This window comes from Oncorhynchus tshawytscha, linkage group LG33 (assembly GCF_018296145.1).
Source record: "Oncorhynchus tshawytscha isolate Ot180627B linkage group LG33, Otsh_v2.0, whole genome shotgun sequence".
NCBI lineage: Eukaryota > Metazoa > Chordata > Actinopteri > Salmoniformes > Salmonidae > Oncorhynchus > Oncorhynchus tshawytscha.
In genome coordinates this window covers 294,227-317,993 of record NC_056461.1, presented here as the reverse complement: position 1 = coordinate 317,993, position 23,767 = coordinate 294,227, and the positions used below count along the sequence as shown (strand labels likewise).

The following is a 23,767-nucleotide window of genomic DNA, read 5'->3' as shown; positions in this document are numbered from 1 at the left end:
CTACACATCATGACAAGAGCTTAGAAAATGAAAGGGTGGGCTATGTCTACATCTCATCTCCACATATTGTTTACATTAAAGGCATTCCATCAAAAGTTCTAAGCACATCTGCCAAGTAGTATATCATTTCAGAAATTAAATTGGAAAAATAAGCCACACATGACTAACTACACCATAATGATATGTTTGACTATTAAAGTAACTTTGAACTGAAAAAAAGTCTCTGACTCAAATTATTACATAGCAATAAGATCAGGCAAAATTCTAAGTTTTATTCTGGACATCCTGTCAATTACACTGTATGAATTGACACTACTTCAAACTTGTAATAGTTTCTATCATAATGTATGGAAGGCAACTTTAATTTAATGGTCATCTTTTTGGTTGCTTTTTTGATTGCATAACTTTTTCTCCACCGCAACTACAGACTTTAAATGTTTCTGGTACATCCTTTGCGTAAGGAAACATTTTAAATAACACGCCTTCCCCCTTTTCCCTTTAAAAAAAGGATGAGCTGAAATCTCGCGAGCTCTACCCCCGGTTTGGAAGTCATGCTACCAGTCGGTATCTGAATGCCTTACTGCAGTGTGTATTGCAGCGAGGATGCAATGGGAGTATAGGAGGAGTTGCACCAAGGTCAATGCAGCATCCACTCTAAAACATAACACCGCGGATTTGATTCACTTTCGTACAAGTGTGCTGAAAGCGAGAGGACCGTGAAGCGTTTTGAAGATTCGTTTGCCAGGGCTGAAAGTTGATGCCTTTTTCCTCTGTAGTGTATATAACGTTAGTGAGGCAACTAGCAAGCCATCCTTCTCCATTCGTAGCTCTCCGCATGTCTGGACTACCTTTTCTCAATTCGGATGCACAGCGTTTCTGTTGGAGCGAATATCCAGGTCTTCCTCCACTTGGGTGGTATCAGGAGTGTTCACTAACTTTGTCGGAAATAATTTGGTTTTAGCAGCAGTGTAGCTTTGCTATTGTACACGAGTTGTGCTGGACATTTAGCTAGCTAGGTTTGTCTCTGCAAGCTCGTCCATTCATCAGTAATATTTGCAATGTCAGCGCCATCCTCTACGCCTCCCGTTCAGGAAGAGAAACAGGCGCCAGAAAATGAGGGACTGGCCGTGGATACAGGTTTGGAGCCCGCCGGCCCGACACCCAGCTCGAGTCGGTTCCAGGTGGACCTAGTGGCTGAAGCAGCTAGCGCCGCTGATAAAACGCCCAGCACGGATTCCACGCTTGCATCTGGCGACAAAGCCACCCCCGAAGGTTCGGAGCCAGCGGCGGGTGGTGAGGCAAAAGGCCGGTTCCGAGTGGTGAACTTTATGGATCCCAGTGGAGCGAGCCCACCAGAAGTAGTGCCCGCTGAAGGCTTCCAGAATGGAGACACCGTAATGAGCGAGGGCAGCCTGCATTCTTCGACAGGAGGCCAGCATCACTACCACTACGACACCCATACAAACACCTATTACCTGAGGACTTTTGGCCACAACACCATCGATGCTGTGCCTAACATAGATTTCTACCGGCAAAGTGCTGCTCCGCTGGGGGACAAGCTGATAAGACCCACCCTTTCGGAGCTGCACGACGAACTTGACAAGGTAAGCAACCGCGAATTTATGTTTTTGAAACGGACGCTAGAGCCATAGCGCCTGGTTGGACAGATGCTGCGTTCATAACAACTGGGAACTGCGACATCTCCGACTTCCGTGCGTTCAAGACAACTGGGGGAAGAAACGAGCTCCGACTGCGAACATGTGTTTTGAATGGTCGAGCAACTCGGAATTTCGAGGCGGGAAACCTCTTTCCAGAGCTACGACTTTCCGATCTGAAGATCACCGACGTCATGATTCGACCTCGTTGTTTTTCTTCCGATTTCGCAGTTGTCTTGAAAGCAACTTTCTTTTTGCTAGCCAGCTTTCTGTATTTAGTTCTAATTTTGACATTGTTGCTGTCAATCCTATATTGTTTAGTGGCTCATTTTGCCTAACATTGGTGAGAAGTCAATGTGTGAAAAGGAGTTTTGCGCATAGAAACTCGTGTGAATAGGATACACGTGTTCGTTGTACATGAATAGTGTGGTAACAGAGTATTTGGATTAGAGGTCAACTGTTTATGATTTTTCAACTCCGATAACGATTGGAGGACTGAAAAAAGCCGATACCATTAATCGGTCAATTTTTATTTATATATTTGTAATGACAATCACAACAATACTGAGTGAACAATGAACACTTATTTTAACCTAATAAAAAATAACATCTATTTAGTCTCAAATAAATAATGAAACATGATCAATTTGGTTTAAATAATGCAAAAACAGTGTTTGAGAAGAAAGTAAAAGGGCAATATGTGCCATGTAAGAAAGCTAATGTTTAAGTTCCTTGCTCAGAACATGAGAACATATGAAAGCTGGTGGTTCAATATTCCCAGTTCTTCAATATTCCCTGTTAAGTTTTAGGTTGTAGTTATTGTAGGAATTATGACGTGTTAACTATTTCTTTCTATACCGTTTGTATTATTTATCTTTGACTATTGGATGTTCTTATAGCCACTAGTATTGCCAGCCTAATCTCGGGAGTTGATTAGGCTTGAAGTCATAAACAGTGCTGTGCTTCAAGCATTGCTAAGAGGTGCTGGCAAACTCAGTAAAGTGCTTTTTGAATGAATGCTTACGAGCCTGCTGCTGCCTACAACTGCTCAGTCAAATATCAAATAGACTTAATTATAATATAATAAACACACAGAAATACGAGCCTTATGTCACTAATATGGTCAAATCCGGAAACTATCATTTTGAAAACAAAATGTTTATTCTTTCAATGAAATACGGAACCGTTACGTATTTTATCGAACGGGTGGCATCTAAGTCTAAATATTGCTGTTACATTGCACAACCTTCAATGTTATGTCATAGTTATGTAAAATTCTGTCAAATTAATTACGGTTTATGTTAGGAAGAAATGGTCTTCCCACAGTTCGCAACGAGCCAGGCGGCCCAAAATGCTGCATATACCCTGACTCTGCTTGCACAGAGCGCAAGAGAAGTGACAATTTCCCTAGTTAATATTGCCTGCTAACATGAATTTCTTGTAGCTAAACATGCAAGTTTAAAAAAATATACTTCTGTGTATTGATTTTAAGAAAGGCATTGATGTTTATGGTTAGGTACATTTGTGCAACGATTGTGCTTTTTTCGCTAATGCGCTTTTGTTAAATCACCCATTTGGCGAATTTGAAGTAGGCTGTGATTCGATGATAAATGAACTGATTGATTATATGCAACACAGGACAAGCTAGTTAACATAGTAATATCATCAACCATGTGTAGTTAACTAGTGATTATGTGAAGATTGATTGTTTTTTATAAGATAAGTTTAATGCTAGCTAGCAACTTACCGTGGCTCCTTACAGCTACAAGGTCCTTTTGACACTGCACTCGCATAACAGGCGGTCAGCCTGCCACGCAGTCTCCTCGTGGATTGCAATTGTAATAGGCCGTAATCCTCATCTAAAAAGGCTGATTACTGATTCTTATGAAAACTTGAAATAGGCCCTAATTAATCGCCCAATGCTGATTTTTAAATCTGTCAACCTCTAATTTGGATATCAGCTTAAGCGGCGCAGAGAACGCACAGTTCCGTAAACAGAGTGAACGCTTTTTTCACAGTAGGAAACAGGAATTGACAATCAATAGAATGTTTTACTTAGGCCTTAGCAAAAACACATTTGTTTACCAAGCAATTTGTCTGTGTATCTGACAGTTCCCACTTGAGTAGGATGACCACATTTAAAATACCCAATTGCTGACAACAAGATGATTTTGCAGGACAGTGTAGGCTACATTAATAAAATATTTTGTACCACCCCCCCCACCCCCTCTGTTACGGTTTTCTAGTGGTGATGAAGGAGAGTCGGACCAAACTGCAGCGTGTCGATTTAGATTCATGTTTAATCAAACGAAGAAACAAACACTACACAAAACAATAAACGTAATCGAAACCGAAACAGCCTATCTAGTGCAAACTAACTGAGAGTACACATAGGACACTAAGGACAATCACCCACGACAAACTCAAAGAATATGGCTGCCTAAATATGGTTCCCAATCAGAGACAACGATAAGCATCTGCCTCTGATTGAGAACCACTCCAGACAGCCATAGACTTTGCTAGATAACCCACTAAGCTACAATCCCAATACCGCCACCAAAACCCCAAGACAAACACACCACAATTACAAAAACCCCATGCCACACCCTGGCCTGACCAAATACATAAAGATAAACACAAAATACTTTGACCAGGGTGTGACAGAACCCCCCTAAGGTGCGGACTCCCGAACGCACAACCTAAACCTGTAGGGGAGGGTCTGGGTGGGCATCTGTCCGCGGTGGCGGCTCTGGTGCTGGACGTGGACCCCACTCCATAATTGTCTTAGTCCACCTCCTTAGTGTCCCTTGAGTGGCGACCCTCGCCGCTAACCTTGGCCTAGGAAACCTAACAACGGGCCCCACTGGACTGAGGTAGCTCGGGACCGAGGGGAAGCTCGGGACCGAGGGGAAGCTCGGGACCGAGGGGAAGCTCGGGACCGAGGGGAAGCTCGGGACCGAGGGGAAGCTCGGGAGTGAGAGGAAGCTCGGGAGTGAGAGGAAGCTCGGGAGTGAGAGGAAGCTCAGGCAGGTTGATGGATCTACCAGATCCTGGCTGGCTGGTGGTTCCGGCAGATCCTGGCTGACTGGCAGATCCTGGCTGACTGGCGGATCCTGGCTGACTGGCGGATCCTGGCAGACTGGCGGATCCTGGCTGAATGGCGGATCTAACTGATCCTGGCAGACTGGCGGATCCTGGCCGACTGGCGGATCCTGGCCGACTGGCAGATCCTGGCAGTTCTGGCGGATCCTGGCAGACTGGCGGATCCTGGCAGACTGGCGGATCCTGGCAGACTGGCGGATCCTGGCAGACTGGCAGTTCTGGCGGATCCTGGTTGACTGGCAGTTCTGGCAGATCCCGGCTGACTGGCGGATCTGGAAGAGTCTGATTGACTGGCAGATCTGGAAGAGTCTGATTGACTGGCAGATCTGGAAGAGTCTGATTGACTGGCAGATCTGGAAGAGTCTGATTGACTGGCAGATCTGGAAGAGTCTGGTTGACTGGCAGATCTGGCGGCGCTGGACAGACTGGCGGCGCTGGGCAGACTGACGACGCTGGGCCGACTGGCGGTGCTGGGCCGACTGGCGACGCTGGGCAGACTGGCGATGCTGGGCAGACTGACGGCGCTGGGCAGACTGGCGACGCTGGGCAGACTGGCGGCGCTGGGCAGACTGGCGGCACTAGCTGCTCCATATAGGCTGACAGCTCTGGCGGCTTCTTACAGACTGACCGCTCTGGCGGCTCTGTGCAGACTGGCAGCTCCTTGCAGACTGGCAGCTCCTTGCAGACTGGCAGCTCCTTGCAGACTGGCAGCTCCTTGCAGACTGGCAGCTCCTTGCAGACTGACAGCTCCGTGCAGACTGACAGCTCCGTGCAGACTGGCAGCTCCTTGCAGACTGGCAGCTCCTTGCAGACTGGCAGCTCCTTGCAGACTGGCAGCTCCTTGCAGACTGGCAGCTCCATGCAGACTGGCAGCTCCATGCAGACTGGCAGCTCCATGCAGACTGGCTGCTCTATGCAGACTGACAGCTCTGGCTGCTCTATGCAGACTGACAGCTCTGGCTGCTCCATGTAGACTGGCTGCTTCATGCAGACTGACAGCTCTGGCTGCTTCATGCAGACTGGCAGCTCTGGCTGTGCTGGACAGGCGGGAGACTCCTGCAGCGCTGTGTCGGAGGAAGGCTCTGGCTGCGCTGAACAGGCGGGAGACTCCGGCAGCGCTGTAGAGGAGGAAGGCTCTGGCTGCGCTGAACAGGCGGGAGGCTCCGGCAGCGCTGTAGAGGAGAAAGGCTCTGGCTGCGCTAAACAGGCGGGAGACTCCAGCAGCGCAGGAGAGGAGAAAAGCGCTGGCTGCGCTGAACAGGCGAGGCACACTGAAGGCCTGGTGCGTGGTGCTGGAACTGGTGGTACTGGATCGAGGACACGCACAGGAAGCCTGGTGCGGGGAGCTGCTACCGGAGGACTGGAGTGTGAAGGTGGCACAGGATGGGCTAGACCGTGAAGGCGTACTGGAGATCTTGAGAGCAGTGTTGGCACAGGACGTGCAAGGCTAGGGATGTGCACAGGAGGCCTGGTGCGTGAGGCTGGCACCAACTTCACCAGCCGACTAACACGCACCTCAGGAAGTGTATGGAGCGCTAACCCAGGTGCCATCAAATCCCCAACACGTTTCGTCGGGCGAATTCCATGCAAAAAGCACCAACACAGCAACTCTCTCATTTCTCTCTCCTCCAATTTCCCCATTAACTCCTTCACAGTCTCTGTTTCGCTCACCTCCAACACCGGCTCTGGTTCTGGTCTCCTCCTTGGCTCCTCACGATAAACAGGGAGAGTTGGCTCAGGTCTGACTCCTGACTCTGCCACACTCTCCCTAAGCCCCCCCCCCAAGAAATTTTTGGGGCTGATTCTCAGGCTTCCATCCGCTACGCCGTGCTGCCTCCTCATATCTGCTCCTCTCAGCTTTCGCCGCCTCCAGTTCTTCCTTGGGGCGGCGATATTCTCCAGGCTGATCCCAGGGTCCTTTACCGTCCAGTTCTTCCTCCCATGTCCATTTCTCCAGGTGGTGCAGCCTCTCCCACTGCAGCTGCTCCTGCTGCTGCTGCCTCTGTTGCCTCTCCTGTGGCTCCTGCCTGTTAACACGCTGCTTGGTCCGTTGGTGGTGGGTGATTCTGTTACGGTTTTCTAGTGGTGATGAAGGAGAGTCGGACCAAACTGCAGTGTGTCGATTTAGATTCATGTTTAATCAAACGAAGAAACACGAACACTACACAAAACAATAAACGTAATCGAAACCGAAACAGCCTATCTAGTGCAAACTAACCGAGAGTACACATAGGACACTAAGGACAATCACCCACGACAAACTCAAAGAATATGGCTGCCTAAATATGGTTCCCAATCAGAGACAACGATAAGCATCTGCCTCTGATTGAGAACCACTCCAGACAGCCATAGACTTTGCTAGATAACCCACTAAGCTACAATCCCAATACCACCACCAAAACCCCAAGACAAACACACCACAATTACAAAAACCCCATGCCACACCCTGGCCTGACCAAATACATAAAGATAAACACAAAATACTTTGACCAGGGCGTGACACCCTCAAAGTTTGTACTGACAGATTTAGCCAATTGATGAATACACCATTATCGAAAATGGATACAATACATCCTCCAATTGCAACATCTGCCTATGCCCACACACATGCTCCTGGGAGTGGTGTTGGAGGGCCAGTAGGAGGCACCCTTTCCTCTCCTCTAAAACAATATCACAATGCCCCAGGACAGTGATTGGGGACATTGCCCAGTGTAGGGTGCCGTCTTTCGGATGGGACGTTAAACAGGTGCCATGGCACTTATCATAAGAGTTGGGGTGTTAACCCCGGTGTCCTGGCTAAATTCTCAATCTGGCCCTCATACCATCATGGCCACCTAATCATCCCCAGCTTATAATTGGCTCATTCATCCCCTCTCCTCTCCCCTGTAACTATTCCCCAGGTTGTTGCTGTAAATGAGAATGTGTTCTCAGTCAGCTTACCTTGTAAAATAAGGGTAAAAAACAATGTAACTAAGTTAGCCATGCCTAAATTCAAAATGGGTCATGGCATCATCAGTCACTTGTAAATGATAATTGTTCATGTTTTACCAGTGAAATGTCAGCTGCGTCTGCATGCCAAATTTTTTATCACAGTTTCATGGGAATACAGTGCATTCGGAAAATATTCAGACCCCTTCCCCTTTTCCACATTTTGTTAAGTTAGAGCCATATTCTAAAATGTATTACATTTTTTTTACCTCATCACACACAATCCTCCATAATGACAAAGCGAAAATAGGTTTTTAGACATTTTTGCAAATGTAATAAAAATTAACATAAGTATTTAGACCCTTTGCTATCAGACTCAATTGAGCTCAGGTGCATCATGTTTCCATTGATCATGCTTGATGTTTCTACAACTTGATTGGAGTCCACCTGTGGTTAGGGCTGTTAAGGTGACCGTATTACTGCCACACTGGCGGTCACGAGTCATGAAGGCAGTCAAATTTCACGTTAGTTTTCACGCTTAGTTTTCACGTTTTTCACGCTTAGTTGCGCTAATTGGGCTTCTCCAAGCTCTGATGGTCATTAGTAGGCACCCAAACTTGCTAACTGCCTGGTACTCAGCACTCTATTGTCCCTCTAATCACTCTGACATCAATGCAAATGTAATCAAAAATCTAATCAAACACTTCATGAGAGCTCATGAGGTGCAACATTTTTATAGGCTATGCAATTTGATCCGAGTGATGGCCTCTATTAAAAAGAGGAGGATCCCATCAGCTTTCTATAGGCTAGGCCTACTATATTTACTTCTCAACTTTCCTAATATTAAGCATTGTTTATCTTTACAACAGGAGTATAGCCTACCTGGCTGGCATGAAAACGAACCACGGGAAAAGCATCCTCCATTCACTATTTAAGGGCATAGATGCACTTTTTTTCCCCAAGGTTCATTTGGTGCATGATAATGGTCCATTCTAAATCAAACAAATTTCACATGTTATTTAGTATATTTAAAGATCTAGATTAAATCAAGAATATTGTGGTGGGTGACAATATTAGCAAATCACTTGTGAATGATTCCCAGCATAAGGCAAGATACAAAGCCTTTTTCGAATCACAGTCACACACCCCATGTAACCTAGCCCATAGGCCTATATGTTTTGATAAGGTTAGTATCACACCTCATGTAGCCTAGCTCATAGTCCTATAAGGTTAGTATCACACCACATGTAGCCTAGCCCATAGTCCTATATGTTTAAATAAGGTTAGTATCACACCTCGTGTAGCCTAGCCTCCAACACTACTCAACAAATTGGATGCAGTCTATCACAGTGCCATCCGTTTTGTCACCAAAGCCCCATATACTACCCACCACTGCGACCTGTATGCTCTTGTTGGCTGGCCCTCGCTTCATACTCGTCGACAAACCCACTGGCTCCAGGTCATCTACAAGTCTCTGCTGGGTAAAGCCCTTCCATTATCTCAGCTCACTGGCCACCATAGCAGCACCCACCTGTAGCACGCGCTCCAGCAGGTATATCTCACGGGTCACCCCAAAGCCAATTCTTCCTTTGGCCACCTCTCCTTCCAGTTCTCTGCTGCCAATGACTGGAACGAACTCCAAAAATCATTAAAGCTAGAGACTCTTACCTCCCTCGCTAGCTTTAAGCACCAGCTGTCAGAGCAGCTCACAGATCACTGCACCTATTGTGGGAAGTTTGTGAAAGGCTACCTGAAACATTTGACCCAAGTTGAACAATTTAAAGGCAATGCTACCAAATACTAATTGAGTGTATGTAAACCTCTGACCCCCTGGGAATGTGATGAAGGGAATTAAAAGCTGAAATACATCACTCTCATTACTCTGACATTTCACATTCGTAAGATAGTGGTGATCCCAACTGACCTAAGACAGGGAATTTTTACTAGGATTAAATGTCAGGAATTGTGAAACTGAGTTTAAAATGTGTTTGGCTAAGGTCTATGTAAACTTCCGACTTCAACTGTATTTACCAGCCCTCTGGTTTACCTATTTCTGAGGAACTTTTTCCTGTCTCTCAGTGTGTGTGCAGGTCTCTTGGAGCCAAGAGGATAGATGAGCTGCGAGTTCAAAGATATTTTCTATCTGTTCTGATGTACGCCATCTGATGTACACTACTCATACTTACTCACTCAAATCATTGTTGCTTTGGTTAAGCTATGCTGTAAGTTTTTTTTTTCTATTGGCATTTGTTATTGGCTTGAAGACATTTTGCTTGGCTTTTGGTGTGGTCGGTCAAGACACACCCACTTCCAGCTTTGATGTTCGACAACTTGTAATATTACGTTCTCAAATAGTTAATCCTGTCTTAATTTAGAGTACCTTATCTGACATTTTGACAGTGATTGTTTAAAATGTATATCATTTTAATGTCTAGTAGCCTATGAGTTTAGCAGAGTACTGATGTAGTCAGTTTACCATGACAAAGCGATCCCAGGCACACTGGCTAGTGTCCACAATGTCAGCCCTTTCATTTGGTCAGGAAATCTACGGAAATCCTTCTCTATTTGAAACACGCCCCTAATAATACCACAAACGTAGCTCTCAATTCCAGAGCATTTCTGCTTAGCATTGACACCATTTCCCTGGCCATGCGCCTGGCATTGAGATGGCATGCCAGCCCTGAGCTCTCCTTATCGTTCTGTTCAACTTATTGGAAGACAGAGAAAAAAAACAACGGAAGGCCGCGTACCATGTTGACATTCCAGGGTCTGTTATGTCTCAGACATCATGGTAAGGAGGCGGGGCCATTACCGACGGACACACGGGAAGACGCTCAAGTTTAACTGTCTTGACTCCAAATCTCCAGAAGTGGATTTTTTTCCACATTCCATCAATGTCCTCTCAATCCCTACATTTTGGGTAATATTTTTTTCTGTAATGTTCTTGTGGTGTCCATTCTAACTGCAAGTATGGGTGGAGACTATTCCCATATGGACCTGTAAGCCTTACAGCTTGTATGTAGAGTACACAGTTATGATCTTCATAAGACATGTGGAACAGTATATTTAACTTAATGAACAGCTTAACACATAAAGCAACAACCTGCAACATGTTAGCTTTTACTGTGTCCTTTTTGGGAAATTGTGTGCTCTTGTGACCCAGTATATAATAGACTACATGAGGAGTAATGGTTAATTCATTCCCAGACTGAAAATCTATTCTAGTCAGTTTCCTACTATAGTAGTGCAACCTCTCCTCCTTAATTTCCACTATTGGTTTATACTGTTTGATCTGCGGTCGTCTCCTTTTCCCAGCTTTGATATGTATTCCCAGCAGCACAACACCTTACCATAGACATTTTGACATCCTGTTTTGAATACATGAACACGTCCCTCTTTCCTCCCTTTCTTGAAGTAGGTTAATGACTGATCTGTATGTGAATGAACAAGTGAAGGAAGGTGTCCTATACTGCTTTCACCAATCCAACTCTTTCCAGATGTGCAAAAAGCGAGGAAGTGTTGTTTTCTACTATTCCAAACGGCCTTAGTCGGCATATTGTTGAACTTGTCACTATTTTTGTTCTGGCGGCATCAGTTGAACATGTGGCATTTTTGGCCAAATGCCTGCATTTGTACATCGGCAGTTGGCAGTAACCGGACACTGGCAAAATATACTTTGACACATTGAATTTTGCCTTTGACTAGGCCTATAAATATAGATCTTACATTTTTCTGCATGTATGCACAGAAGGCTTAAGCCGAAGCTTAGCGACTAGAGGTAGACCGCTTTTAATTGGCATGGCAAATTTCAAGTTTTCATAACAATCGGTAATCAGCCTTTTTGGATGCCGATTATGGCTGATTTACAATCCACGAGGAGACTGCGTGGCTAACCACCTGTTACGTGCATATAATCAATGCGGCAGCGCCTGTTCATTTATCATCGAATCACAGCCTACTTCAACTTCGCCAAACGGGTGCTGATTTAACAAAAGCGCATTTACGGAAAAAGCACTTACGTTGCACAAATGTACCTAACCATAAACATCAATACACAAAATAAATACACAAGTATATATTTTTTAAACCTGCATATGTAGTTACAAGAAATGCATGCTAGCAGGCAATATTAACTCGGGGGAAATGTCACTTTTCTTGCACTCTGTGCAAGCAGAGTCGGGTATATGCAGCAGTTTGGGCCGCCTGGCTCGTTTGCGAACTGTGTAAAGACCGTAATTAATTTGCCAGAATTTTACATAATTATGACATAACATTGAAGGTTGTGCAATGTAACAGCAATATTTAGACTTAGATGCCACCCGATCGATAAAATATGTAACTGTTCCATATTTCACTGAATGAATAAACGTTTTGTTTTCAAAATGATAGTTTCCGGGTTTTGACCATATTAATGACCTACGGCTCGCATTTCTGTGTGTTATTATGTTATAATTAAGTCTATGATTTGATAGAGCAGCCTGACTGAGCGGCTGTAGGCAGCAGCAGGCTCATAAGCATTCATTCAAATAGCACTTTACTGCGTTTGCCAGCAGTTCTTAGCAATGCTTGAAGCACAGCGCTGTTTATGACTTTAAGCCTAATCAACTCTCGAGATTAGGCTGGCAATTCTAAAATTCCTATAAGAACATTCAATAGTCAAAGGTATATGAAATACAAATGGTATAGAGAGTGTCCTATAAAAACTACAACCTAAAACTTCTTAACTGGGAATATTGAAGACTCCCGTTAAAAGGAACCACCAGCTCTCATATGTTCTGAGCAAGAAACTTAAACGTTAGCTTTTTTTACATGGCAATACTGCACTTTTACTTTCTTCTCCAACACTGTTTTTGCATTATTTAAACCAAATTGAACATGTTTCATTATTTATTTGAGACTAAATTGATTTTATTCATCTATTTGTATTAAGTTAAAATAAATGTTCATTCAGTTGTTGTAATTGTCATTATTTTTTTATGTATGCATGTGTGTGTATATATACACACACACATATATATGGTCCGATTGTATTCGGTATCTGCTTTTTTTGGTCCTCCCAATAATTAATAAAATGTGTATGCATGCATGCGCGCACACAATTATTGGAGGACCAAAAAATACTACTGATTGTTGGAGGACCGATACTACTGATTGTTGGAGGACCATGTGTGTGTACATGCATACATACCGATTTTAAAATCGGCCAATTTATTATTTATTTTTTATTTAATTTTTTTTATTTAATTTTTTTGTTTTATTTTTTTGTATTTTTTGTATTTTTTAATGCATCTGCTTTTTTGTGGTCCACCAATAATCTGTATCGGCGTTGAAAAATCATAATCGGTCGACCTCTATTACAGACTTTAGAAAATTAAAATAGCATAAAGTAAGGCCAACCCCTCCTATGCTCCTACTCATCGATTGGTATCAAGAGAGCGACAGTGTTCAGACAGCCATGGTTTTAATGAAAAGTAGCATCCTAAGGGTTCAATGCCATGTAGTTGGAAGAGCAGCCCTATTGTATGCAGATGGGCTATATTAAACTTATTTTACCACCTTAGAATGAGTTGTATTGATACTCATAGTATAACATAATTGTCCACATGCCTTATGTTCTAGTCAATCAACATCAATGATTCCTGCCCCTTGCTATATTTTATTTCCTCTTTCGCTGTGTGCCACAGAGGAGGCTTTCAAATTTATCAGTAGAGCGAGCTAAGGATTGAAACCGCAAAATGGAAATTCCAGTGTAGCCAATCAATCTGTGCCTGTGGACTTGCTCAGAAATCATCAGTCACCCAATTAGCCATCGTTGGTGTTGCTAAAAGGGGACTTGTCAAGTGATAGACTGCAAAGTTACTTGACCATTGCTAGGCACACGGGCTCCGTTCCACACACAAACTCTGTGACGCAACCAATGGCCGTTGCAGATTCCATTGAAAATGAATAAAAAGGGGCATCATTCTGCATTTGTAATGTGGCCCTTTTCTGATATTGCTGCTGCCACCCATTTTTTTGGTGGGGTAGATTGTAGCCTTTACTGTTCTTATTGGGCCTTGAATCCATTACCCAGCAGTAGCAGCAATAGCCCATGCGACTTGTTATATTGACCAGCCAGAGTAGAAACCCTGACAGGGCAGATTTATTCAGTGCCGGGCGGCCAAGTGGAAGCGGATTGTGGTGTTATATATTGACGTCTTCCTATTGCCACTACAGTTGGGGGCTCAAAGTTGACGGGAGCCCAAACAGGCCAGCTAACTTCCAACTATAGTATGAGTCAGTACTGTGTGGCTTCTTGGCCTTAGTAGTGGGGGACCAGGCATGGAGTAGACATGTCTGCCTGTAATATCTATTTATGTCCCAGTTAGATGTTTTAATGCAATTTGAACACGGCCCAAAGAAAAGAGAACACAGTTTACAGTAAGTAAGCCTGTGGTATTGGCTAACCTTTGTCAATGTTTAAAGCCTTTGGATGCAATTACCTTATTGCTCTGATTACAACTTCTTGAGTGTTTCTATGAAGTTCAAGTGGTGTACAAAGTCTGCAAAATGCCCATGCCATCACTCTGTTACAATGCAATTACAATCATGTCAGCATGTGGCTTTTGTTCTCATACATTCTTTGGATGGTGATGCTGTGTGCCAATACTTTTGTGTTCCCTTTGGCTCATGTTGTTAGATGCTGACCAATCCCTTTGGCAGTTAGTTAACGTAGTGTGAAGTCTTGACCCCCTTCCTCTGTGGAGTGTTGAGTCGGCAGGGCCTTTCTCTAAGAAGTGGCCAAATTAATAGAGCGTTGCTGACAGACTTGTGTCCCCCCCCCTCCCAGTCAGGCGTTTCCATGCTCGCAACTAGGACGCCCTTGGTGGTGGGGAGACCACCCCAGGTGATGTGACACCCCACTCTTTTAACATTTTATATATATTTTTTAATTGTATGCTATGCAGCCAAATGAATCCTATTCTGAATGATTGGATACTCCCTTATTTGACATGATCAGTCTTCTGAAATTACATGGCCTTTTAAGTGCGACGATTTTGGTCGCATTAGGCTTGGGCGGTATACCGGGGTATTTGGAAATAGTCAAGGGGATGGTTTTTTCAATACCATTTGAAACTATTTATTGAAAAACTTCCAAAATTGTAATTTGTAGCTACTTTAAGTAAATGCCTGATGTCAACTTGTGAAAAACTTTAGACAGAGCAGATCACATTCTTCATTTCACCTGTCACGTTATTTAATATTATGAAGCTTACCGTTGTTCCCCAGAACAGTTGAGCCAGTCACGTGTTTGTAAAAAGCACAACAGAAGAAAGCGGGAGCATGTGAGTCCAGCTGTGTATTGACGGGTCACATTTTAAATTGAAAGTCAAGTTTTTTTTTTGCTTCAATAGTTGGGCAGCTACAGTTCTTTCACAGGAAATACATTAGTACAACACATTCATCAGCAATTGCTTCATTTTCATTAGATGGCAACAAGTTCAACGCTATTTGGCTGGCAACCACACAAGTAAATGAGCTTAGCCTTGTCATCAATTTTTGGCAAAAACGATGCATGGCCATCATGTTTCTAATGTATATCATAGAAGGAATGTTGCCAGCTACATTTCCTAATGTTTTGCTTAAAGTTAATCTTGCATTTTGCAGATAAAAGTAGGCTGGCTACACCAAGAAAAGTAACAGAGAAGAGTAGCTACAGATCAGAGTGCTGAAATTACAATAATAAGCATTTTAGATCTGAGTTTATAAAACGCAGCAGTGTAGCCTAGTGGTTAGAGTGTTGGGCTAGTAACCGAAAGGTTGCAAGTTCAAATCCCGAGCTAACAAGGTACAAATCTGTCATTCAGTTAACCCACTGTTCCTAGGCCGTCATTGAAAATAAGAATTTGTCCTTAACTGACTTGCCTAGTTAAATAAAGGTACATTTTTTTTAGATTTCTTAAGCATAAAAATAATTATGTGCTAATTCTTGCTAGTTATCTAAGTAAGTAGTGTTGTCACGATACCAACATTTCAGTAATGATACGATACCAGGCCAAGTATCACGATATTGAGTAGTATTGTGATACCAAGGGGGGGAAATTCAGTGGCCTAGCATCTTGTTCGTCCCGTCCCCCGGACACTTGTTCACGTTTTCTAAACGTTATGCACTTGTGCTACGCTAAAACCTGTCACTGATAGTCACACTTCTACTCAATACAACACATATTGAATTTAACTTTACACTGTTCACTGTATAATAGAATACTGCATCGAGGAATGTGAGGAAGGAATATACATGCATAGCTGCATGGCATTGTGCCAACAAGGGGAAAACACTGCAGTTCACTCCTTGACTCTCTCCCACAAACACACACTGCTCCCGACTTAAATGTTAGGCCCCAAACAGAATGTAAGGAGCACCAGAAAGAGATTTTTGATATACACAAAAAAATATATATAAACACAACATGTAAAGTTTTGGTTTCATGAGCAAAAATAAAAAATCCCAGAAATGTTCCATACGCACAAACTTGTCTCTCAAATTTTGTGAACAAATTTGTTTACGTCCCTGTTAGTGACAGGTGTGGCATATCAAGAAGCCGATTAAACAGCATGATCATTACACAGGTGCACCTTGTGCTGAGGGCAATAAGGCCACTTTAAAATTGGCAGTTTTAGGACCTCCCGAGAGGTCTAAGGCACTGCATCGCAGTGCTAGAGGGCATCACACAGACCCGGGTTCGATCCCGGGCTGTATCACAACCGGCCATGATCTGGAGTCCCATATGATGGCACACAATTGGTCCAGTGTCTGGATTAGGGGATGGTTTGGCCCGGAGGGGGGGGATCATCACGCTCTAGCGACTCATTGTGGCGGGCCGGGCGCCTGCAGGCTGACCTCGGTCGTCAGGTGAAAGGTGTTTCCTCCAACACATTGATGTGGTGTTAAGATGCGTGGCTTGGCGGGTTATGTTTCGGAGGACGCATGACTTGACCTTTGCCTTCCGAACCCGTTGGGGAGTTATAGCGATGAGACGATGGAAATTGGGGAGAAAAGGGGTGTAAAAAAAGTGCTTTTTTTTTCTCCACAAAACACAATGCAGCAGATGTTTTTAGGGGGTGCGCAATTCTCATGCTGACTACAGGAATGTCCACCAGAGCTGTTGCCAGATTATTTTATATTCATTTCTCTACCATAAACTGCCTCCAATGTTGTTTCAGAGATTTTGGCAGTATGTCCATCTGGCCTCACAACCGCAGACCACGTGTAACCATGACAGCCCATCTGACGGTCATGTGAAATCCATAGGTTAAGGTCTAATGAAATAATTTCAATTGATTTCCTTATATGAACTGTAACTCAGTGAAATCTTTGAAATGGTTGCATTTATATTTTTGTTCAGTATAGTTAGACCAAGAGGAATCTTACCATGGGCTCTTGTAGTGACCGTATTACTGCCACACCACTCTGCAACCGCAGTAAAATTCCATGTAACTGAGTCACGGGAATCTCCTCTTATGCACTCTGGACATGCGTTGGTAGTACCCAACTCCCTAACAATCATCAGGTCGCTAATGGCTTGGTACTCAGGACTCTCTTGTCCTTCTAAAGGTGTCCACATGCTCCCCAACCGAAACAATTTGGTTATGATGACATTTTGTGACATGTTACTAAATTTTGGAGTTTGGTTAGGGTTTTTGTCCGCTGTTCGGGCACTAGTCATTTTTTCTTCGTGATCGGTCAACTGCAGGGGTGACGTGAGTTTTTGCTTCTTGTCGATTCAGCCTAATACTCAGTGTGGATTCAACATGGCGAACGACAACTTTGAGCATCGATTGACTGAGACGTTACAAAAGTACCTTTACCAGTACGATTCTAGCCATGCATTATACAAAGAGCAGAATGTAAATGCCAATTCATGGAGGGAGATTGCAGAGAAGCTGGGGTCTGACCCAAGCACTTGTGAAAAGGCGGGGTAGGGTCTGCAACAAGTTCTTCAAAGAAACAAGGGCCGCAGTGGAGTTGCGGTTGGAAAGGCTAATCCAGAAATGTTGCTGCTGGCATGGGAAGCATGTAAGACTGAAAGCTACGTGCCTTCTTCACGAAGGGATGGGGTATGTTGTATTTTCTATATTTGTCGAAAAAAAGAGTAGGCATGTTTTGCTAACAATAGTTAGCCAGCTAGAGCTAGCTACTTGGCTGGCTAGTGTCTAGCTAGCTTAGCAGCATACTCGTGCAAGCCAACCAAATAAACTTTTGATCAAACATTTTGTCATAGAAAGACAATCATAAGCTTTCCACATTGGTAACACAAGTCAAAGTTTGGTAGTAAGGTCCAGCTAGTGTAAATGTTTGAGCAGAGTTGAGTAGCTAACGTTAGGCCAGGCATACTCTGCTCAAATGTTTCAAATGTTGTAGTCTCGGTTAATGATTATTTGATGTTCATTAATGTTTTGGATATGTGTACTAAATAGCCCTCTACTTTTTTTTTTTCAAGACACATACACCAGTGAATGGAGACAGCACCTGGTTTTGTTCTCTGCGCCCCTGTACTGCCTGTTCACCAGCCCCAAGCACTACCTCTGCAGCCAGCCTATCTTCCGCACTGAGTTGCAGTGCAGAATTACAAACGATCTCAATGCAGGACCTGGGAAGCTCTATCTTGGGCCCACCTCCAAGACCTACTCCACTGGCTTGCTCCTCAGTGACGCGAAAGAGCAGTAGCAGGGATTTGGGGAGAAGGGAGACCTACTCCACTGGCTTGCTCCTCAGCGATGCTACAGAGCAGCAGTGGTAGTAGCAGGGGTGTGAGAAGGGACAAAGGAGCTGCAGACTCGGTCCTAGACACATCACTATTAAAGGCATTGCAAATGTTTGAAGATCTCAAGATCTGGAGAACGTCATGCGCCAAGCCCACCAGCTTGTCCCAGAGGTAAATAAATACAAATAATTTCAGACTACTTTGATCCCCTTTCCTCTCTTCTGTTTACCTTCTTCCTCACCATGCACACTGCTCTCCAGACACTCATAATGTCCCCCCTCTTTTCATACTCTCCACAGGGTCCTGGCAGCTACAGCTGATTTCATGGATGAACTCTTGACCAATCTCCGGGAGGAATTTGATCACCAGCTGCACGAGTTCGTGCATGATTTCAAGAAGATGACATGGACCGAACGACTGGGACCACAGTGAAATTAACTTGTTCTATTGTTTAGACATCTCAGGAGTCACACTAGACACTTTCATTTTATTCCATAGTTACGTTTATTTACATTTCTGTTCCTAACACACTGTTTTACTATTGTTCAGAAATATTTAACTACACTCTGACACTTACATTTTATTCCATAGATACTTATTTACATGTCTGTTCTTAGCAGACACGTTGTTTACTTTCAGAAGCAAGAATAAAGGTTTATTTGTGTGCTGAAAAAGCTCTGTTGCCATTTCCTCATCTCAATACAATGTGTTTCAATGCATTCTATTTCAACATCAGGGGCTGACAATGTACAGAAGAGCCGTGTGCCACATAATTTACAGGCTTTCTTCTACTTGTGGTGTAGCCCAATCTAATCTAAATTACTGCACACTGAGATGTCCCAGAATCCGGTTTCATTTTATTAACCAGTTTACAATTCTACTGGTTCACAGTGCGGACAAAAAACTGAGACTGCATACAAGAATCCTCCTCCTTGCAGCCATGATGCAGAATGCATTCTGACTCTCCGACAATGAGTGGTGGTAGGTCCAGGTACGCCCAGGTTTATTGAGATGGACACCTGTGAAGAAGCGGTAACAGGAGAATGTCATACATACATACAGTACCAGTCAAAAGTTGTACATTGTAGAAAAATAGTGAAGAAATGAAAACGATGGAATCATGTAGAAACCAAAAAAAGTGTTAAACAAATCTAAATTTGAGATTCTTCAAAGTAGCCACTTTTTTGCCCTGACAGCTTTGCACACTGTTCTGTCTTAACCAACTAGGCTCTAAGTTTAACAATTTTATTTGTATTTACAGATGGCATACATGTTTGTTATTAAGGCACATGAAAGTTCACATGTTCGAGAAGGCATTTCTGATAATTAAAAAAAATAAAGTACATTCAAATGGCTCTCCTGTGAAGTAGTGACCCGCAACATATGCTTAGTTTTTCTGGAACGGGTCACATATTTGAACATTGAAGTGGGCACACACATTCCATTAGAGCTGGGACTATAAACTGAAAATGGACACCGATCATGACTTCTTGCAGGAATTTTGCTGATGTCATTAGGATGAGTAGCCTTGAAGTTTGAAATGAAATAAGATGGTTAATGGGACAATTGATGGTTACATCCATGGAGGTGGTAGTTCAAAGGATAATACAAAAAATCTGTGGGGCACATTGTTAGAAACGTATTGTTCTATTTATCGTTATCGCATCAATTGAGGCAATTTATTGCTATATGGATTTTTGTCCTTTTCGCCCAGTTCTAGTTTCCATTGATGAAATCAAAGTGTTGCATTCAGCAAATACAGCTGGGATGTATTTGGGGCGTGCAACCATATATGGGTAGTCTAGCACAGTTTGATGCAGTAATTGAGTACAAATAAGCAGACCTGTGTGTACACTTGTGGGAGGTCGCAAATAAACATGAACAGGAAGTCCGCCCGTTTAATCAACACTGTCATCTGTCACTGCGTCACAACACGGAGGGGCTGCATTGGGTGCCTGAGTTTGACGTGATCGATCCTAATGGATCCGGGATGCACCCAGATCCTCTTGGAGAGCTTTGGTGTGGCAGCAGCCACCATTAGAACTCGACACACACTGACGTCTAAGCAGCTCTTATATACACTGAGTGTACAAAACATTAGGATCATCTTCCTAATATTGAGTTGCACCCCATTTTGCCCTCAGAACAGCCTCAATTTATCAGTGCATGGACTCTACAAGGTGTCAAGCGTTCCACAAGGATGCTGGCTCATGTTGACTCCAATGCTTCCCACAGTTGTCAAGTTGGATGTCCTTTGGGTGGTGGACCATACGTGATACACACAGGATGTTGAGCATGAAAAACCCAGCAGCGTTGCGGTTCTTGACTCAAACCGGTGTGCCTGGCACCTTTGTGTTTTGTACACACAGTTTACAGTATATGGGTATCCATCTAGAACTCTAGTTCTGCACAAAGTTCACCTGTCAACAGCTGTAGAGCTGCTAATTGCACTTCTGTAGAGTCTCATTATGAAGCGGAGGAAAAATGGGGGACGGTCTTAAACCCAGCTCAAGGTGAAACCTTGTTGGCCAATTACAGGGGTTTGGACAGGTTTTGTTTTCAGCTTATTAGGTAGGTATGGGGGGGGGGAATACAAATTTCCTGTTTAAAAATGGGCTTGGCTCACCCTTGCACAAGGGTCACCTATAAAATAGAACCCGACCAAGCCAAATTGGAACCTAGGGCAGGATGCAGGCAGTGGGTGTTTTGTTCCATAATGCAGTTTGGGGTTGCAGTGTGGGAACAGGCCGCTCCACGAATACTGATGTTAATTGGAGTGTTATTTGTTTTTGGATGAGAGTTGTTTCGTCAATTGTTGGACACCTGATAAACCACAGCATTCATTACGAAGTGGCCACTAAGGCCAGCACACACAATTTGGTTGAGCACTCTTCCCAGAAAGGTCTCTCACATCAGGTTTTTCTTGAAGTTCTGTTTACTTTTCCCAGGCCCTTCCCTGTTCTGTAATTAGCCTTTATTATAAAAAGAAAAAATCATTAGGCAGATTTGATGGTGGCTTCATATATCTACGGGGCCTATCCCTGTATCATGTTGTTTCGGCTGTGTGCACACAATTCTTCTCTATTTTATTTTATTTTGATTCAACATTATCCAAGTCTCCCTTTCCTGAGGTCAGCTTTGCTTGGTGTGAAATCTGATTGCTTTCATCAGTTTTTGGAGGCCATTTTTGCCTTGGCACGTCCAACTACAGTTTCCTCTGCCCAGCTAATCCTCCTGATGGCTTTTTCTTTGTTGTCGAAAGCTGCTCTTTGTGTTACGTCACCCATGTAGATCCTCTGACTCGTACAGTGGTGTGAATTTCAGAAGCGCTGGCACACCGAGCAGATTTCGTAGAATTCAACTCTGCTTTGCCCGCTTTTTTTTAATCATCGCTCAAAATGTGCCAAGACTCTGCTCGCTTAATGGGAACATTCAAATCCTTTTTCATGGTTTTGAATAAATAACAGATGAGCAACATGGGTACATAACTCTATTTTACTGGTACTTGTTTTTAGCTCCTAGTGTCCTGTTTTATTCCCATATGTATCTCAGCATTTTCTCTATAGGCCAACATTTGAGCAGCCCGTCTCTACACTATCTGGTCTGAGTCATACAGTGCTTTCAGAAAGTATTCATACCCCTTGACTTATTCCAAATTTAGTTGTGTCTGAATTCAAAATGCATTCAATATTTTTTTCCCCCCTCACCTATCTACAGAAAATACCCCATAATTAGTGAAAACAACATATTTTTGAACATTTTGCAAATTGATTGATTGAAAATGAAATACAGAACTATCTCATTTACATACGTATTCAATACATGAACTTTGGCAGCTTATTTAGGCTTGCGACAACAAAGGGGTAGAATACTTCTTGACTAGAGACATTTCAGCTTTTCAATTTTTATTAATTTGTAAAAATTTGTTCTGATCTTTTTAAGTGTTAGCGTTACATAGTCAAAAATGTGAATTTGATTGTTTCCTTATTTTTTAAGATGTCAATGCCAAAGTTAACATGGTTCATAGTGGTAATGTATTTGAAGACCCAAACAAGTTTCAAGTTGATGATAGGCCATTGTGAAGGGGATTTACAAAGGATTTAAATGTACACGTAAAATCTGATTTCCTGATTCATCGATTTCTCAGATTTTATCAATCCCTTAGCATTTCTCAAAATAAGTTAAGAACTGTACTATGGGCCTACATACCGAATGGTGTCATTTGGACTTGTGGGTAATGAGAAGAAGTTTTCCCAAATCTATCCTGAGGGACCTTGTGGGTCCTAGACAAAAATTTGACGTCACAAATTTGAAGTCACTCATGGCCTATAGTTTCTGTGTGCCGAACTATATATATTTTTTGTTTTTTCCATGTATTTTTTAAATATTTTTTAAATTAAATTGCTGATTAAGTCAGAAGAACAATATGTTTAGCTGTAAACCCCTAATGAATATCACTTCACATGGATGTGGGGGCAGGCAGCAGTAGCCCCTGGGGAGCCTCTATGGTACAGTTGCAGTTGTTGTAGGGATCTGCCCACATCAACGTCCATGAAGGAAGCCAGTGTACTATGAGTTAAGATCAGGATAGCAGTCCCTGATCCTCGACACAGCAAGTGGGGATGACCACACGGGTACCTGACACAATGCCACACAACAAATTGTAGGACACATGTTAGTGCTTCCTATAATCCCCTGGGTCCCATGGGTCAGCCAGTGCCAGCACATCTTTCCTGTACTTCCTGGCGAAACGCAAAACACCATTTTCCAGGATGCACAGGAAGAAGTATGACAGTAAGCTGACACTGTCTGGGGCCCTGGCCACAGCACTTCCTTTGTATGTCAGTGTAGCCTGACCACTCACACTAAATTCTTACCTTCTTCTTCTTACCTCTACTTTAGTCTTAGACTGCCATCATTGAAGTCGTTTGTGGTGCAAGGGGTATGAGGGGCATGTATGAAAAAAGTGAAGAGTGATTGGATCGTCTCCAACCAATCAGCGTATCAAAGCCAATGCCACATTTTCAAACCGCCGCTTTACCTACGCGTGTTCTGGCTCTAGGCCAACTCATCGGTTTCTGGACCATTCAGATGGCCCTGAATGTGTTCGCATTCAGTGAAGGGTCGAGGAAGTACTCTGATCCGGACTTTTTGCGGAGAAGAAACGAACATCTGTGGGAGTGGCTTAGCGTTTGGACGGAGCAAGGAGATGAGTAGCCAGGCAAATGTCAGTGGGCATGTCCTTTCAATGACCACAATGACACCACTGAGGCAGACTGGGTGCCACTGCTGCCTGTACCTCACCTGGGGTGTATCATTATGCAGATTCTGTTGCAA

General features: G+C 43.5%; 1 protein-coding gene and 1 long non-coding RNA gene across 4 annotated transcripts in view; both read left to right on the top strand.

The window, feature by feature from the left end:
* Positions 1-529: 529 nt before the first annotated feature.
* LOC112230735 (solute carrier family 12 member 2) overlaps positions 530-23,767 on the top strand; it is a 110,657-nt gene continuing 87,419 nt past the window's right edge. For 2 of the 3 annotated variants that reach the window (XM_042311011.1, XM_042311010.1), the window contains exon 1: positions 531-1,604. In XM_042311011.1, coding sequence (XP_042166945.1) covers positions 1,059-1,604 — 546 coding nt within the window. In that variant the 5' untranslated portion in view covers positions 531-1,058. Of the gene's footprint in view, positions 1,605-23,767 lie in introns of all 3 variants that reach the window. The other variant, XM_042311012.1, reaches the window with a different exon arrangement.
* On the top strand, positions 16,961-19,556 carry LOC112230736. Its single transcript, XR_002950366.2, has 3 exons — positions 16,961-17,783; positions 18,167-18,601; positions 18,730-19,556. It is a non-coding gene; the product is annotated as an uncharacterized LOC112230736 (long non-coding RNA).